At 43.5% G+C, this 16,193-nt stretch overlaps 1 protein-coding gene across 6 annotated transcripts in view; it reads left to right on the top strand.

Moving 5' to 3' along the window:
• Positions 1-16,193, top strand: part of LOC146176259 (uncharacterized) — a 326,256-nt gene that overhangs the window by 182,647 nt on the left and 127,416 nt on the right. For all 6 annotated transcript variants that reach the window (XM_084582578.1, XM_084582580.1, XM_084582576.1 and 3 more), the window contains 14 exons: positions 1,217-1,369; positions 1,855-2,022; positions 2,488-2,667; positions 3,462-3,620; positions 5,047-5,220; positions 5,630-5,806; positions 6,790-6,909; positions 8,394-8,558; positions 9,198-9,316; positions 10,363-10,570; positions 10,904-11,230; positions 12,165-12,288; positions 12,803-13,133; positions 15,131-15,317. In XM_084582578.1, the coding sequence (XP_084438704.1) occupies positions 1,217-1,369; positions 1,855-2,022; positions 2,488-2,667; positions 3,462-3,620; positions 5,047-5,220; positions 5,630-5,806; positions 6,790-6,909; positions 8,394-8,558; positions 9,198-9,316; positions 10,363-10,570; positions 10,904-11,230; positions 12,165-12,288; positions 12,803-13,133; positions 15,131-15,317 (2,592 nt within the window). The remainder of the gene's footprint in view (positions 1-1,216; positions 1,370-1,854; positions 2,023-2,487; positions 2,668-3,461; positions 3,621-5,046; positions 5,221-5,629; positions 5,807-6,789; positions 6,910-8,393; positions 8,559-9,197; positions 9,317-10,362; positions 10,571-10,903; positions 11,231-12,164; positions 12,289-12,802; positions 13,134-15,130; positions 15,318-16,193) is intronic.

Here is a 16,193-nt window from a genome sequence, read left to right as displayed (position 1 = left end):
TGTACTTCAAATTGTAGAAATTATGCAGCCAATGGCTAGCCATAGGAGCTTTAAAGGTCAAGTTCTGAAGTATTTGTCAGATATTTAATGTAATGGTTTAATTTAGGAATGCTCGTGAGTGTAGATTTCAAAAGGTTATATGGTGCCTCCATACAGGACAGTATGTTTATCTTGCTTAACTTTTTCTGTCCCCTGTGATAAGTGCACTCAAATTTAGTGTGTTCAGCTAATCAGTTTCGCAACTGGACTTTAGCAAGTTCAGTCTGAATTCTTGACAGCAACCAGTTCACGTATTGACTTTTCTGATGTCACACGGATGGATACAAAAGAATATTCTGAAGGTACATTTAGTGAAGGTAGGGGAGTATACATCTTAAAATTTAAAATCATAATTGTTCTTTTCACTTTCTTCATTTACTATAGATTCCTGCTATGTTAATGTAAAAGTGAGATATGTGGACTCACACTCATTTTTAATGTTGAAGTGAAAGAAGTCTTATGTTGCTCATTACAGTACCATCTTGCAGTTTAACAAGTAGATTTAGTACCTAATATAGTCATTTGGGTATCAGTCATTTCATTTTCATGCTCTTCTGACTTTATTTACTTTCGAGCTTTTTACTTGTACTTAATTTATACTTATTTTGTGCACTGATTTGTAGATATCTCCCTCACTGCAAATATTAATTCCCTACCATTTTGTATATAAAAATTAAGAAGGAGCATTTTTATTGTTTATATGTACAGTATTTTAGGTTGGCTCTCGACATTTACCGTTTAACCTTTGTTGTGCATTCTGTATATTTATTTTTCATCTTTTTTCTTACTGCTTGTATAGCACTTATCTCACTGTTCTCATCTTTCTTGATTGTGTCTTCTTGTAAGGTCATCATTTACCATCACAGAATGAAAACTACCTGTAAGGATTCTGTAAGCAATAAACCAAGTCATTGGAGTGCTTGACTTTGTGTTAGTTATGGTTTCTCGTGCATGCCCTTAGAACTAGCTAACTTAGTTGCATGTAAACTAATTCATTAGCATCTAGTATCGCAAAGCACGGGGAAAGTAAGAGTTGGTGTTGATTTATGTGTGTGTTAAGTGGGATTTTTTGCGTTATAGTGCATGTGTTTTGTCATACGTTCGAGCTACAATCACACTGGCGACTTTAACGGAATGGGCGCTCTAATCTGGGTCCCTGGCCTTTCGCCTTCGACAGCACGTAGCCCGTAGCCTGGATGACCACAAGCAGAAGCTGAAAGACCTCCGAGTCGAAGCCTCCGAGTTGGCCGAAAAGACGGATGGTGGAGAGGTGCTTCCTGTGCTACGGGAAATGGGAGATCAATTGGAATCACTGCAAAAGAAGTGCCAGGTACCTATCTCTTCTTTTACGATTCTTTAAATGATATGGTTTGGGCTTATGTGGTATATTTTATGGCGTACCTGTAGATAACACCAGTAATGAGTGTCACATATTTTAGGAATTTCTAGAGAAAGCATCTGTAGTTTTGGAATGATCAGGGTACACCTAGGTATAGATTTTGCCCTTGAAGGATGCTAGTCAACATTTGATGGCAGGCTGTATATATGCTTAGTGTTCTCTATTCAGTTATGAGACTGTTCTTACCAAAACAAAATATTAGTTCAGCCAGAAACAATTTTTTTTTTCTTCTTATCATACTGAAAGGGTTAATTTATACAGCTACATGGCCATGACAGTTACCTCTCTGTTGATATAAAGATCTGGTTATTAATTAACATATTAGCTCCAGTGGAGCTGAATCGCTGTACACGGGGAAATTGGATGAAAGTGAGATTCACCAAAACGAATCTTAATCCTGTTGCCTTTGGTTTCAGAGCGTGCTCGACTCACTGGAGACTGAGCTGCACGATGCCCAGAGCTACCACAAGGCCCTGCAGGAGGCCGAGAAGTGGCTGCTGCAGATGTCCTTCCCTGTAATGGCTCAGCACTCGCTGCAGGTGCTCAACAAGCAGCAGACACAGGACCAACTTGACAAGTACAAGGTGAGGCCTGTTCTCTCTGTGCACACACCTCAGTGGCTTAGGGGCTCTCGGATGCTGAGCACACGAACGTGGGATCAAATCTCAGTTGCGTTTTGGTGGAGGTGAAGTCTAAAAACACTCATGTGCTGTGCGATTTCAAAGAACCTCAGCTGGTTACGATTCATTTAGAGCCCTCCACTGTGGCAGCTTTTTCCTTTTTTTTCTTTAACCCCTTTTATTCGTTCCTTCTCTGCATTCAAACACTTTCCGGGTGTCTGCCATGACAGCATGGGTAAGCATGCTCACATGCTTTAGCCATGTCTTCATGGTAAGGCACTCCTGACAAAAACTTTTGCATTCTTTTCTGTTCAATCGAGCTCCTTTTGACTTTATTCTAAGGGTTTTATTACAGGTGCTATAGTTTTCTTCAATTGTCAGCTTATGTGTGTAAGGACTGACTTAGCTTTGCTCATACCATGCGGTCAGGGCATTCTGGCAGAGGTCAAGCAATACCAGTCCACCCTTGACGACGTGAAGGCCAAGGGTCGAGGCCTGGTGAATCGCTACAAGAAGGATGCGCCGCAGCTTGAGCAGCAGGTGCAGTCCCAGCTCGACAACATCCAGGAGAGCTACGACGCACTCCTGACAGGTGCCAACCAAGTCCTGGTAAGCACAGTGAAATTAGTCTCGGCCGTCACTACTATATGACTATTAAGTGCAATGGCAAAGACCCTGGAACTAGTGCATATTGTGCTTTACTTAGTATTCAGTAAAGGGTCTAGCACTCAGAACAGGGGTGGAGTTTGCTGAATAAATCTTATTTGCAAGCCAAATCTTTTGCCCAGTAACACAGTGAGCAAAACCTGAAGTGCATCTTTGTTTAAAGCTGCACTCTATCATTGACTACTTCTTGTAAGCTCTAATAGGAGTGTTCCCGGCAAGATGTGTAACAGTGCGATTGTATCTGAGCAATGGGGCAAGATAACTGGCAAAAACAAACCAGTTACTGTCGTGTAGTATAAATGTGGAGTGCATACCTTTAAGTCGGACTCACGTGGGCAAAACAAAGATGGAATTGCTATTCACGGTGTGTGCTTAGTGTTTCTGTATGTATAAACTAAGGTATATCTTCTTTTTCTTGGATTTATGCAAGACTTGGTACTTCACTTTTCTTGATGACTTACTTAACTACCAACTACTATATAAACAGAATAATCTTTTTTATTTCAGTGCATACTGATCTAAAAATTTGTAAAATACCTCAAATAGGCACTTTCAGCTAAGGTAACTATAACTTTCCTATACTTTACTGAAAATGCTGCTAAAACATTTGCACTTAAATTGTCAGTGCAGTGTTGCTGACAGACTTGACTGCAAGAGCGAACTACTAATTGGTGGTTTCGTATTACGCAAACCTGAGTTGCCCTGACCTCATTCGCTCTCTAACCTTGCATCTCCAGGCTCGCCTTGAGAGCGCTCTTCAGAAGTTCATCAGCTACGAGACGATGCTCGAGGTCTGTGACAAACTGCTGGAGGAACTGGAGCCCAAGATTGCCGCGCTATCCGAGGACACTCCCAAGAGTGCAGAGGCCACCAAGATCAAGCTGGAAACATGCAAGGTGAGAGTCTTTTATGTCTTCTACTGAAGCTTTGAAAACGTGTTTGGAGGGTCTGCAGTGATTTCTTATAGGTCTTATTGTGTTTCTCATAGCTTGTTGCATAATTATGACACTACTTGTTGACGTAACCTACTGTTTGCTCTCCACACAAGAGTAAAATAACATTTTGCAGTCTTACATTAGGTTTTTGGGGTGCCAAACTTTCCTCCATCTTGTGTGGTTTTTCTCATGCCATTCAGTTTAGTATGTGAAAAACAGTAACAGAAAGCACAGAACACATACTGCTTACAGCTGAAGTTGTGGATACAGTTGATTCTGTATGTATTGAAATTGAAAGGGATCGCGAGATAGTTCGATACATCAGTAATTTAGTACATGCGACATGCCAACAAAAGAGCTTCTTTGTATCTCAGAAGTGTGAATACGGTGCACCCACGCTAGTGACACGCTTCCTGCAACAACATCGTGCCCGCTGGCATACCAGCAGCGCCACGAGTGTGGCGACCCATAAAACGTACATGCGCACGCGCTGACCATCAATCACTTCCTGCCAGGCGCCCAAAAGGAGACCACACTGGGCACACCTTGCAAACATACACGTCAAATATGTGCCAGGAACAGACCCGAGCGTTAGAGTTTGCACTGCCTCGTCTTGCACTGTGCGGCACAAGTACCATTGGAGTTGGAACTCACATCAAAGTTGCAGTGGACGATGCTTTGAGAAAAGCACTTGCATATTATAAGAGGTCTCATTCTGGTACTGGCACCGGTAAGCGCAATAATAACTCGATTAAAGCGTCGCCTTAAGCAGCGAAGCAGGCCACGCGAGAGCATCCTCAAGCCTTCAGTCAGAAAGGCAGGCTTCAGTGCATGACAACCACTGCACCAAACGCTGTCTTTCTCTCATGACAGCACTGTTGCGATAAAAAAAGAAAACAAAAAAACATAAGCACCTCATACCAAAGGCCACTTTCAAGTGGACCCGATGGTCACCTTTTCACGCTGTTTTTTAATGGTAGAGCTGCCAGCAGAAGTCCAAGGGCCGTGGAGCCAACTCGGCTCCACGTGTGAAAACACGGTTAGGAGAAGTGCCCCTCGCAAAAGCAAGACGAGCAGTTGGATATATTGAATGCGCGCTAAGCAGGAGTTCGATAAATGAGAATAATGCTGCTATACTTTTGCATGGAATTTTTAAGGGAATATTCTGAGAGTTTGATATAAGCAATAATTCAATATATCCAGGTTCTAAATTTGATATATCCGGGATCGACTGTGTGCTATCTCATTGTTGCTCAGAGAGTTTTCTTTGGTCGCATGATTCGAAGGCCCAGTCATTTCTGAGACTGCCTTAAAAGCATATTTACTCGTGGAAGTAAATGGTACATACTTGAAATGTGATTCGGGCATTTCTTTACGTACACAACAGGGCATGCTGTCCCAGCTTACTGAGGCAAGGAGCCAGTTTCAAGAGGCCATCCAGGGCTGCATTGAGGCGGTGTCCTCGGTAAGCAGGCCTTCTAGCCCCGAAGTGGCAACGGTCTTCAGCGTCCCCGAGCAGGAAGCCAGCATCAAGATACGTCTCCAGGACAACATTGAACAGGTAGACTTTGTTGCTGCCTTACTTTTTTTTTGATGGGACTCTGTAAAAGTGGTGCGTAAAGTCACTCAATTTAAGGTTTTTGAGTCCATAAATGTATATTTAATATACTAATGGTACATGTACAGACACAGGTGCAGGTAACAGCAGGCTAGAGCAGGCCTAGGGAATGTGAGTCTAGACAAGTGCTGGTCTCGGCTCAATACAATACTAGTGAAACTGTGAATGTCTCTGTACTACACTGCATGAATCGCAGTGGAGGAGAAAACATTGATATGAAAATGCTATTTTCACATTCATAGTCTCAAGTAGCTATGCTTGTGGTATTTTGAAAATAAGGCACACCAATCACCACGATTGTTAGTCTGGCGTTCCAACTGTGTTCTTCACAATTTCTCTGCCCTCCTTACAGTTGGAGGCCATTGCAGCACAGCTGGAAGTTCAGCTGCGTGGCTTTGAAGAAGCAGGACGCAAGCGAGCTGCCATCGAGGAATGGCTCGTCGAAAAGCAGTCCCATGTGTCACAGCTCGGAGCCGCCAAGTTCCCTCCGCAGACACTTGCATTGCAGGCTCAGCTTAGACAGCTTGAGGCAAGTTTTTATTGCTTGATTGTGTTTTGTATGTAATTGCCTGTTATGGTCCTCATGTGTATAAATTCTGCTTGTTCTTTAGCTCTTTAGTTTTGGAGCTACTTACAGTTATCATGCTTACGGTTCTTTTTAATGCTGTGTTGATCATAATGGCCTTTGGTTGAAAACACTCATTTCTGTCTGGTTTTTACTGATACTGCATTCCTGGCACTGCATGGCAGTAATGTTTCCCCATTGTTTGTTGTCACTAGTAACGAAGCTTGGCTTCTACCAATTTAAGTGTCTTATTCTCAGGTGGCATGATTGCCATGCTGCTTGTTAGTCAGTTAGTGTTAGCTTGTTGGAAAGAAAAACTGAATAAGTCAGTACATTCTCTTTTGCCTTACATATATATTTCATACTCATTAGTGAAGCGTTAAAGGGTCCATGAAAAGCTATTTATCAACACCGGAAAGCATGCAGGAGCAATAGGTAGTATTTTATCAGACCTTTTCACAATGTAGAAAATTTTTAAGCAAGCTTCATTAGCACTAGTGATATTGGCTATCAAAAACAATGTTCCTCCTCTCTCCCTCAACTTAGTGCATGCCAGTTTGCAGGAAAAAAAAAATTAAGAAAATATGTTAATGGATGCACCCAGCAAGCCCTGATGACGTCATCAGGAAGGTTTGCATGCAGAGAAGTTTGCCCTAATCGGTTGCGAGCAGTCGCCAGGAGCACTTTTTAAAGAATTATTTGTAAAATATAGGCTCCACGCAAAGCTTTCATATCTGACTAGAATACTCACAAAGGCTGCCTCTATGGATTTCTTGCACTAGAATAGTACCACAAGTACCATTTTAGGGGCCCTTTTAAGTAGAATATTCTTCGTTTGCGACTTTTCATACAGCCTTTAGGACTGGTTTTCTTACAGTCTTTAGGACTGGTTTAAAAGAAAACTAAAGGGTTTTATCCGCTATTCTCCACTTTTCCAACTTGTGCAGGACATCAGGCACGAGGTTTCTGAGAAGTTGACAGCTGTGGATGCCCTGGAGCTCAAGTCTGGAGTGCCAGGTCCAAGTGAGGCCTCCCTGCGGGAACGGCTTCACCAGCTGGAAGCACAGGTTGGCCACCTTAGCTTGTGTCGCAGGGTTCTTCTCTTGCTTCACTTTCAAAGCTTTTGATTCAATAACACAGCAGTGCATTTAGTGGTCAAAGCACCAGTCTCTGAATGCTGCCCAAATTTCTTGTTGTTTTCAGTTTGCATTAGTTATAAACAAGTCTTGTGCAGTACATCCAAACCAGATCTCTCCTACTGGGAGCTTTTGTTTACGGGCAAGAATCAGCCTGTTGTCTGGTTCATATTCTGTCTAACTGAAGGTTTGCAGTGCAACGTGAGGTCATTTTTTTCTGCATTATGGTGCATTGCGCAGTCTCCTGTGTTCCAAAGGGCCTCTTATGATGTGTTGTGCCAGGAATTTATGCAGTAGCAAGTGCTTGGCTATCCACTTTACAGCCTCACCAAATTAGAAACAAGGCTGGCGTTTGCATATCTTCCAACAGTGCAAAGAAAGTAAAGATCTAAGATTCATGAGTCAAAATATCCAAAGGGGAGCATAGAACTGTTTAGAATTCATGTGCAAATGCTGTACTCCTGGACCTTCCAAAGTCAGCATGGTAGTCCTGCCTGGAATCATTTAGCAGCATGGAGCTTGCTCATATCTCATAGGGCAGGTTGGCGTTTTTAAAAAACAGGCGTGCCAATGCTCATGTTTTGCTGAAAACAAAAAAGAAATAAGCAGGCGGAGAAGCAGAGAAAATAGGCACCAGCATTAGATGATTCATTGAGTATGTTATGGAGCCTGCAGCATTGCTCTCTTTATACGCATATGCAGGGCTCTGCAACTTTATTGGAACCGTTTTGGAGAATTCTCCCGTTTCGTCCGGAGGAACGTTTGCTATGAAACCATGCAGAAAGCGTGTGCGTCGTTGACCCTTTTGCTGTGCAGTAAGTCTTACAGTGGTGCTTACTTGGTTTGACCGTGCATGTTGAGAAACCAGAACTGTCCGTGACCAGAATGAAGGAGCAAAAGACTTAAATACCAATATTCCGGCAAAGGGCAGTGGTGGCGCCATTTATCATCATTACAAAAACGTGCCACACTTGCGTGGGTGCTTTATAAATGTGGTGTTTTCATCCAGTGACACCAGATGGCGCCACAACTGCCTTTTGCCGGAAACTTGGCGCCAGTGTCTTTTGCTCTCCAGTCTTATTGCAGGCAGTTCACATTTTTCACGATGCCCGGTCAAACCAGGTAAGTACCATGCTCAAATTTACTACGCAACAAAAGGATCAACAATGTGGAAGCTTTGTGCATGGTTTCACAGGAAACATTCCTCCGGTCTAGGTGAAATAATTTTTTGAAACGGTTCCCATGAAGTTGCTGAACACTGTATATTTTTTAATCTGCCGCAATGTTTGACTAAGAAATTTAACACAAAGGCATGGCAGTGCTGTTGTCACAGTGATGCGTTCTGCAGATGTTTTTGTGATGGAAAGTCATGCAGTTGTAGATAATGAGCTGTTCGCTGCTTCGCACGCGTGCAGGTTGCCCAGGTTGCGAGTGCCAGAGCTACCCAGCTGGAGACTCTGGAGGATTACAACACCCTGGCTGGTCAGGTGGAAGTGAGACTGACTGCTGTTGAGTCGTCACTGGACAGCACACAGCGTCCCACTGTGGGCGATGCCAAGCAGCGCTTGCAGACACTCAACGTGAGCCCCGCTCCCATTCTCCGGTTTTGCCCGTGTTGCTGTAACCAACAGTGGAAACGTGATCCAAAGTAGTAAATAAGTTGCACCAGCAGTATAAATGGCAGGTTTTTTATTACTTGTTTCTGTTTTTTCTTGCGCCCAGTATGTGCACATTGAATGGACTGGCTATGAGGCATGACTCCGTTCTTTCAACGGTAAAGTCCTCTGAACAGTGTCACCTGGCGACAGATAGCGGAAATATTGTAAAAATGAAAAAGAGCGCATTTAAAGCCTGCCATACTTGTTGCTTCAGTGGCGCAATGGATTAACGCTACTTAACCTCAACACTTGTCAAAGAAAACATATGTTCGAATCCTGTATGTGCAACTTTTTCTGATTTTTTTTTTTTATTACAACATTAAAATAAGCTACCAATATCTTTTCAGGATGGTGTTCTCCTTTAGGTTGCATCATGTGATGTTTTTAATTCTTAATAGCCACAAAATCACCCGTGAACAGAGCCACGAGGTGACAGCATGACAACAGCAACACTATTTAATTATTTTCACTGCAATTATTTCCTGCCTTTAGTAAGTGTATGCCACCTTTAGGTTGCGTTCAGAGACACCTCTGCAGAAAATTCCTTTTTTTTTCCCCCAGGTTTTGCTGGATGAGGTGAACAGCATTGGCAACGATGTGGGCGACCTCAGAGGCAAGATTGCCATTCTCACCAAGTGCCTCGAGCCTGATGACAAGGCCAAGTGTGATGACCAACTCAAGTAAGAGCCGGCGAACTGTAATTACATTCGTTGTGGGTGTCTGATAAGGCAGTCTTAATATAAACCATGCAAACAGCAGCATCATAGAATTTTTAGTGCACTAGCACTAAATGTGTCACTTGTGAAAAAGCCATTGACAGGTGATAGTTGCCAAGTGGCTTGACTAGGCCCTTATTGGTGAGGGGTGGGGATGTATGATCTTACGAGACCATGTGACGTGGCCCAGTTGACAGGCACTGCCAAATCGGGCAGCTCCGTTGAGATGAGAGGGTGAGATACGTTTGAACTCGGGACCTCGCAATCATGAGTTAGACACAGTACCCCTATAATCATGCCAACACATTCATTTATGTCAGGTGGTCCTCATATAATGTGGTAGCTGACGACTGCATGCAACTGAGTATGTGCGAGATAACAAAGGCACAAATTAAAGAATTGGTGGTTAAATGAGTAGCAAAGTAGTTTAGATGAACAAGGACCTGCAGATGAAGCTGCAGATGCAAAAGATAAGAGAAGGTGAACAAAGGAAAATGTGCAAGTGCACTCAAGCCGCATTTGGCTTAGCCATGTCTATTGAGAGCAGTTCTTATCTTTTCCAGTTCTTCAGTTACAAGTCTTATCTGTAGTCGCGTTGCTGCACGTAAGAGCCATGAAACCCAAGTGGTTTCTTCAAAGGATTTTTTCCAACACTTTTCATACTTTTCTGTTACATGCATTCTTTGAACACATGGGAATAATGTCCTGCCTATTGTGACTATTATGCTGCTTGCTGTGATGTGTATTGTGTCTTTTTGTAGTCACCACAGCAATCTTTGTATTACTTGCTTGACCAATTGAAGAAAAAGGCAAAGGCTAAAGGAAACATCACAAAACTGGTACAGTGTCAACATGCCTGCTAAGAAGCTTAAGGCTTGTGTCTTGATATCTCAGACATGTTTACATGGTGCAGGATGTGGTATGTATTTGTTGAAAGTTTTCTTTGAAGAAAACTTTTCCAGGCACAGACCTGAAGACTTAACACACATTGGCCTCTTGTGTGACCGCAGGTGCCTCGAAGGGAAGTGTGATGAGTTGCGCAAGCGGGTCCTTCGCAGGACCAAGAGCTTGGATCTTATTCAGAATGGCCTGGACGCCCTCTACTCGGAAGCAGCGACCACAGAGAAGTGGCTGCTAGAGAAGCAGTCCTCTCTGGAGCAGCTGGCTAACCCCGGATATCAGAGCACCAATGTTGAAGCAGCACTGCAGGCGATGAAGGTGAGCTACGACATGGTTGAATTTGTTTTGCTCCATGCAGTGCTGATGAAGTTTATTTGACGAGCACGAGTTATCTTGCACATTTATTTACACACCTCTTTGTCATACGTGTACTGACAAAGGTGTTCACTAAAGTGCATTTATTTATAGGTTCAGGGCTTTCAACCCAGGCAGCACAAATCATTGGCCTATTATTGGTACTGTGTTGACAATGCCCGGTCCAACATAGGACCAATGCATTAACAATGCAGCACTAATATTGGTTGATTGTTTGTGACGCCTGAGAAGTAATGTGTCCTGATGTGCTACAGTTTCTCGAGGTTTCTTCAACAGGCCGAGCAGCGGCAGGTCGAAAACAAGCGAGCAGTGGTACAGGACTTCGAGAAGCGCATCGAGTCCTTCGCACACGAGCTCGACAGCCTGGATGCCCAGCAGCTGGAGCAGATGATGCAGGACCTGAAAACTCGCTTCGCCGATCTCCTCAGCCTGATTGCGTCGCACACCGATACCCTGACAGCGCTGCTGAACAAGACGTGTCGTCTTGATGATGAGCTGGAAATTGTGCGGCAGTGGCTGCGCGAGAAAGAACAGGACCTGCGAAGAGTCGGCGCCCCTGCGCAAGACGCCAATGATGCCAGAAACCTGCTCAGCTCTGTTCAGGTGAGAAAGTTGACGGAGCAAAACCAAATTTTACAACAAACCATCGCCAACAACAACGACCAACAAACGATCACTCTGTACAAGTTAAAAGCCCATTTCCTCTCTTCTTCTAAGTAGCTTTCTCCTCAATGTATAATGCATGCATGCACAACAGAATTTGTGCGTGCATGTATGTGTTTATGTACAAGCTGATTGTCACCTTAAATATTTAATTAATTTGTACTACGAAGATTAAAAAATTTCGGCAACTACAACTGCTTTAGTGTCTGTCATGCTACATAAGGAATAAATAACTTAGTAAACAAATAAATAACTAAGTAAATTAGTTTTTTATGGCCATGTGCAACCTAGAAACGGGTATTTTCCTGCAAATTTATATCTCCTGTAATATTTGAAATGTTTCGCATCCCAGCAAAACATTGGATGCAGATAATGCAGTATCTTTTGAGCTTCAGCCAGCTGTACCATTAATTGAGTGAATTATTGAAATACATTCTTTATTAAAGCCCTTTGTGTGCCTATTGCTCGAGACATCTGTGTGAGTGCGTGGCCCCACCTTTATCACAGTGGCTGAGGCGGGCATATCCTGGAAGTTTCACCTAGCATTTTCTGCTGCTGTAGATTAGTAACAAGCTTTATACCTGTTGCGAGAGAGCAATAACTTCCAAGATTGCCATGACAGATACTCTTTTCATCCAAATGTGGATGTGCTCAGGTTTAAAATGGTAATTTTCAGTTAGTTTGACTCAAGGTTTCTTGACATTTTTCTGCTTTATGTGATATGTATTTGTGCAGCAAACACCCAGATTTGTTCGGTTTGCTTAGGTTTTCAGTAGTTATCCAATTTATTTATTTCGTTACTCATGGTATAAGAGTCTTCATTTATCTTTGAGTTGATCACAGAAACATGATGATGTCTGTTGTCCTCTTCTAGGCTCTGCAGAAGGAAGTGAAAACATTTGAAGAAACAAGGCTGGCTGGACTCCTGAAACTTGCAAAGGATCTGGAGCCCGGGTGCGAACCTGACGATTGTGCTGCTTTGCAGAAACTTGTTCAGGGTAAGAGGCTTGCAATATATCTTGCTTTGTATTTTTATGATTTTCTTTGCCAAGTATATCATTGTGATCATTTATAATTTGCTCGGAAGGGTGAAAAACTATACTGGAATATGGGCTGCCATGAATTTCGAGCTCTGTATTTTCTCTGCAGTTACTTTAATGCAAGAGTCACTGTCCCGATGACTCAGATATTCCTTTAGCTTAGAAAGTTGTGTACTAATTGATCGGTACTGTCAAGTTTGTATTAATTTTTTAGCTGTGCTTGCTCATCCTCAGTTCAAATGACGAATATCTGTTCTTTTCCTTTTGGCACATCTTGCCTGACCATTAGCTTATGTGCTACCTGGTGACAAGAGTAGACGGGGTGTGCCGCATTGTATTAGCGGTCTTCAAACATGAACCTTCCAACATATGCCATGCTACACGTTGGTGGCGCCAATATTCTATGTCGTGCTTCTTCGCTTTTGTCGCTAGGTGTACTCTGTGTTGTTTCATGTCTGGGCGTTCTGTGCAGAACCCCTGGACAAAGTAAAGGAGCTCCATCAGAATCTGGCTGAGCGATTGAAACAGCTGAAGGAGTTGGTGCAGCTGTACGACGAGTACCAGAAGGCCCTATCAGCTGTTGAGTCCCTGCTGGGCGAGACTGAGGCATCACTGAAGTCTGACCTGCTCCTCACGACGAGTGAGGCTGTCATACGGGAACAGCTGGACACCCACCGTCGTTTGCAGGAGAGTGGTCGCCGCCTCACTACAGACCTGTCCAAGATGCAGAAGCTGGCCACCAAGCTCGGCCCTGCTGCGGGCGCCAACCGAGAGATACGTGTCCTCACAGAGACCAAGGACAGGTGAGCTCTGGTTCCTGTTTTGCTTATTCTTGGTTGATCGCTTAATGCCTTGGGTCACATGGGGTGGCAGAGTTAGATGCAACATATGTTTAGCGAAGGGCAGTATATCAGCCAGAATGGAGCACACAGGCGACAGTCTCTAACCACCTAGAGAGGAAAGTGATAAAGCTCAATGCTAGAGATTAGGAGGTGTCTTGCAGATGTTGAGGGGAAATGGCATGTCCGAAATAACAGCACGGCCCTTTAATTCAGTGGGTCATCAATAAAAGTGAGTCGGGAGTGAAAACAACATTATAATCAGGCTGCTATTGACCCGAGTTTTAACAGTTTGGGGATGAAAGGAAAAATCCCAACTCTCTTATTTTCAAACTGCATCATAAATTTGCGCTTAATGAAATTATTCATCAGCATCATCATCAACCTGACTATACCCACTGCAGGGCGAAGGCCTTTCCTATATTTCTCCAATTAACCCGGTTCTGTGCTAGCTGCATCCACTTGACCTCTGTGAACTTCTTAACCTCATCTGCCCACCTAACTTTCTGCCGCCCCCTGCTATGCTTTCCTTCCCTTGGAATATAGTTTTTTGCCCTAAGCGACCATCGGTTATCCTCTCTTCGCACTACATGTCCTGCCCATGCCCATTTCTTCTTCTTGATTTCCACTAGAATGTCAGTAATTTGAGTTATTTCTTTGACCCACTCTGCAGGTTTCCTATCTCTTAATGTTACCTATACCATTTTTCGTTCTATAGCCCTCTGCATCAAATCAAATTGCTTTGTGCCTAATCAGTTTGTTGCCCCAGCCGCTGTGGCACTCGACTGCTTTATGTGCCCAAGGTTGTAGGATCGAATCCCGGCCACAGTGGCCGCTTTTCAGTGGAGGTGAAAAGCAAGATGCCGTTGTGCAGTAGGATGTCAGTGCACATTAAAGAATCCCAGGTGGTCAAAATTTCCGGAGCCTTTAACTACGGCATCTGAGTTGCTTTGGGACGTTAACCAGATAAATGAAAACTAAACCTAATCAATTTGTTCTGGCTTGTATGAGCTCCTTATCGTATACAATGTGAAGCTCTGAAAGTTTTTTTTATGTATATGTGATATTTTTGTAGTCTTGGGAACTTGTGTGATAACCTAGACAGGAAAAGTAGAAAGATAGGCCAAAAAATTAATATGTATGCAAAAGAGTAAGGTAACGTTCAACAGCTCCACGAAGGAACAGCAGTTCACAATAGGTAGCGAAGGGAAGTGTTAGGCGAATATATCTACTTAGGGCAGGTAGTGACCACAGATCCGGGCCATGAAAGGGAAGTAACTAGGAGAATAAGATTGGGATGGAGTGCATTTGGCAAGTACTTAAAGATTAGCTGTATCGCTAAAGAGGAAAGTACCTATATATAACAGTCGCATCTTACCTGTAGTCACCTATGAGGCTGAAACTTGCAGGCTAGCAAAAAGTGTTCTAAAAAGGGATTTGTGTTTGTATTTAAGTTGAGGACAACGCAAAGAGCTATGGAATGGAAAATGGTAGGTGTAGTGTTAAGAGATAGGAAATGTGCAGACTGGGTCAGAAAAATAACTCTAGTTAATGACATTCTAGTGAAAATCAAGAAGAAATGAGCATGGGCAGAGCATGTAGTGTAAAGAGAGGATAATCGATGAGGGAAATGGGTAACAGATTGGGTGCCAAGGGAAGGAAAGCATAGCGGTGGGATGGCAGAAAGTCAGGGGAGCAGATGAGGTAAAGAAGTTCGCAGGGGTCAGGTGGATGCAGCTAGCACAGGACCGGGTTAATTGAAGGAATATGTGAGAGGCCTTCGCCCTGCGGTGAGTATAGCCTGGCTGATGATGGTGATAGTGATGGTGATGATTATGATGTGCACTTCAGTTTGTCAGTGAACGAAATAAGATCTCAGTTTGCAACATTGTAATAGTGAGCAGTCTAGTGTTGTGTCACACACACACAAAACAAATGGTCGCACGCATTCGCCCGTGCAGGCTGGAGAAGCTGCTCTCAGACCGCATAGCTGCCCTGGAAGAGGCCCTCACTGAGCTCCAGCAGCAGCGCACTACGCTGAACCAGTGCAGCGAAGAACTGGATGATCTGTGCCGCCGTCTTGAAGCACTTGGAGGACCACTGGGTCCAGCTGTCCAAGATGCCGAAGTCCTCCTTACGGCACTGCAAGTAAGCACCGATTGCCTGCACCAGGCAGTTACATTATAGGGCCATTTTTCTTAACCTACACGAGCTGCACTGGTGTTGCTACACTAGCTACGCCAGTATGGCTGGTGTAGATTAAAAGAATAGCCCCTATATTTGAGCGTTTGCAATAGTAGTAGTAGTAATAGTAATAATTATTATTATTATCTGTCACACTTGTTCTCTGGACACCTGAACTGCGTTTGCATGATTTCGAATTTGAGTCTATGGTTATTGAGGATGGTTACTAAGAGTAATGGACTGGATTTCGAGAGAACGCAAGCGTAGCATGGAATAGCAGAAAGTTAGTTGGGCGGATGAAATTGGGAAGTTTGTGGGAATAATGTGGCCACAGCTAGCGCAGGACCATGTTGGTTGGAGAAATGTAAGAAGGGCTTTTTGTCTGGCAGTGGGCATAGTCAGGCTGCTGATGATGACGATTACGCAGTTTCAAATTCAAGCAAAGAGAAACCACAGGCATCATTATACACCAGAATAGAGTGCGACTCTCTCAACCCTCATGGCAAATTAAATGCAGTGACTGGTGTGGTGAACGTATCACAACCTCAATTTTAACTTGAGGGTCACTTTTGTCGGCCCAGAATGGGATTCCGGAATAAATTATTTCGGAATAAGTTGAGCCACCTATAACGAAACTAGTAGTCACAAGGACTGCATTCATTGTATTCTACATTCACAGTAAGTGGACTGGTCCTATTAAAAAAATACAAGGTTCTGACAAAAGTGGCATTTATTGCTTCAAAAAGCACTACCACTTTCTAAGCTATGCGTTCCTAGCCAAGGCCCTTCGTTCGGAGGAGCCGCTTTAGATATGCGATATACATACAGAGTTCAAGACGT

The sequence above is a fragment of the Amblyomma maculatum genome, chromosome 10 (assembly GCF_055883805.1).
Source record: "Amblyomma maculatum isolate TAMU_Amacu chromosome 10, ASM5588380v1, whole genome shotgun sequence".
Taxonomy (NCBI): Eukaryota; Metazoa; Arthropoda; class Arachnida; order Ixodida; family Ixodidae; genus Amblyomma; species Amblyomma maculatum.
The sequence above is the reverse complement of the archived record's forward strand: the minus strand, read 5'-3'. Positions and strand labels throughout refer to the sequence as shown.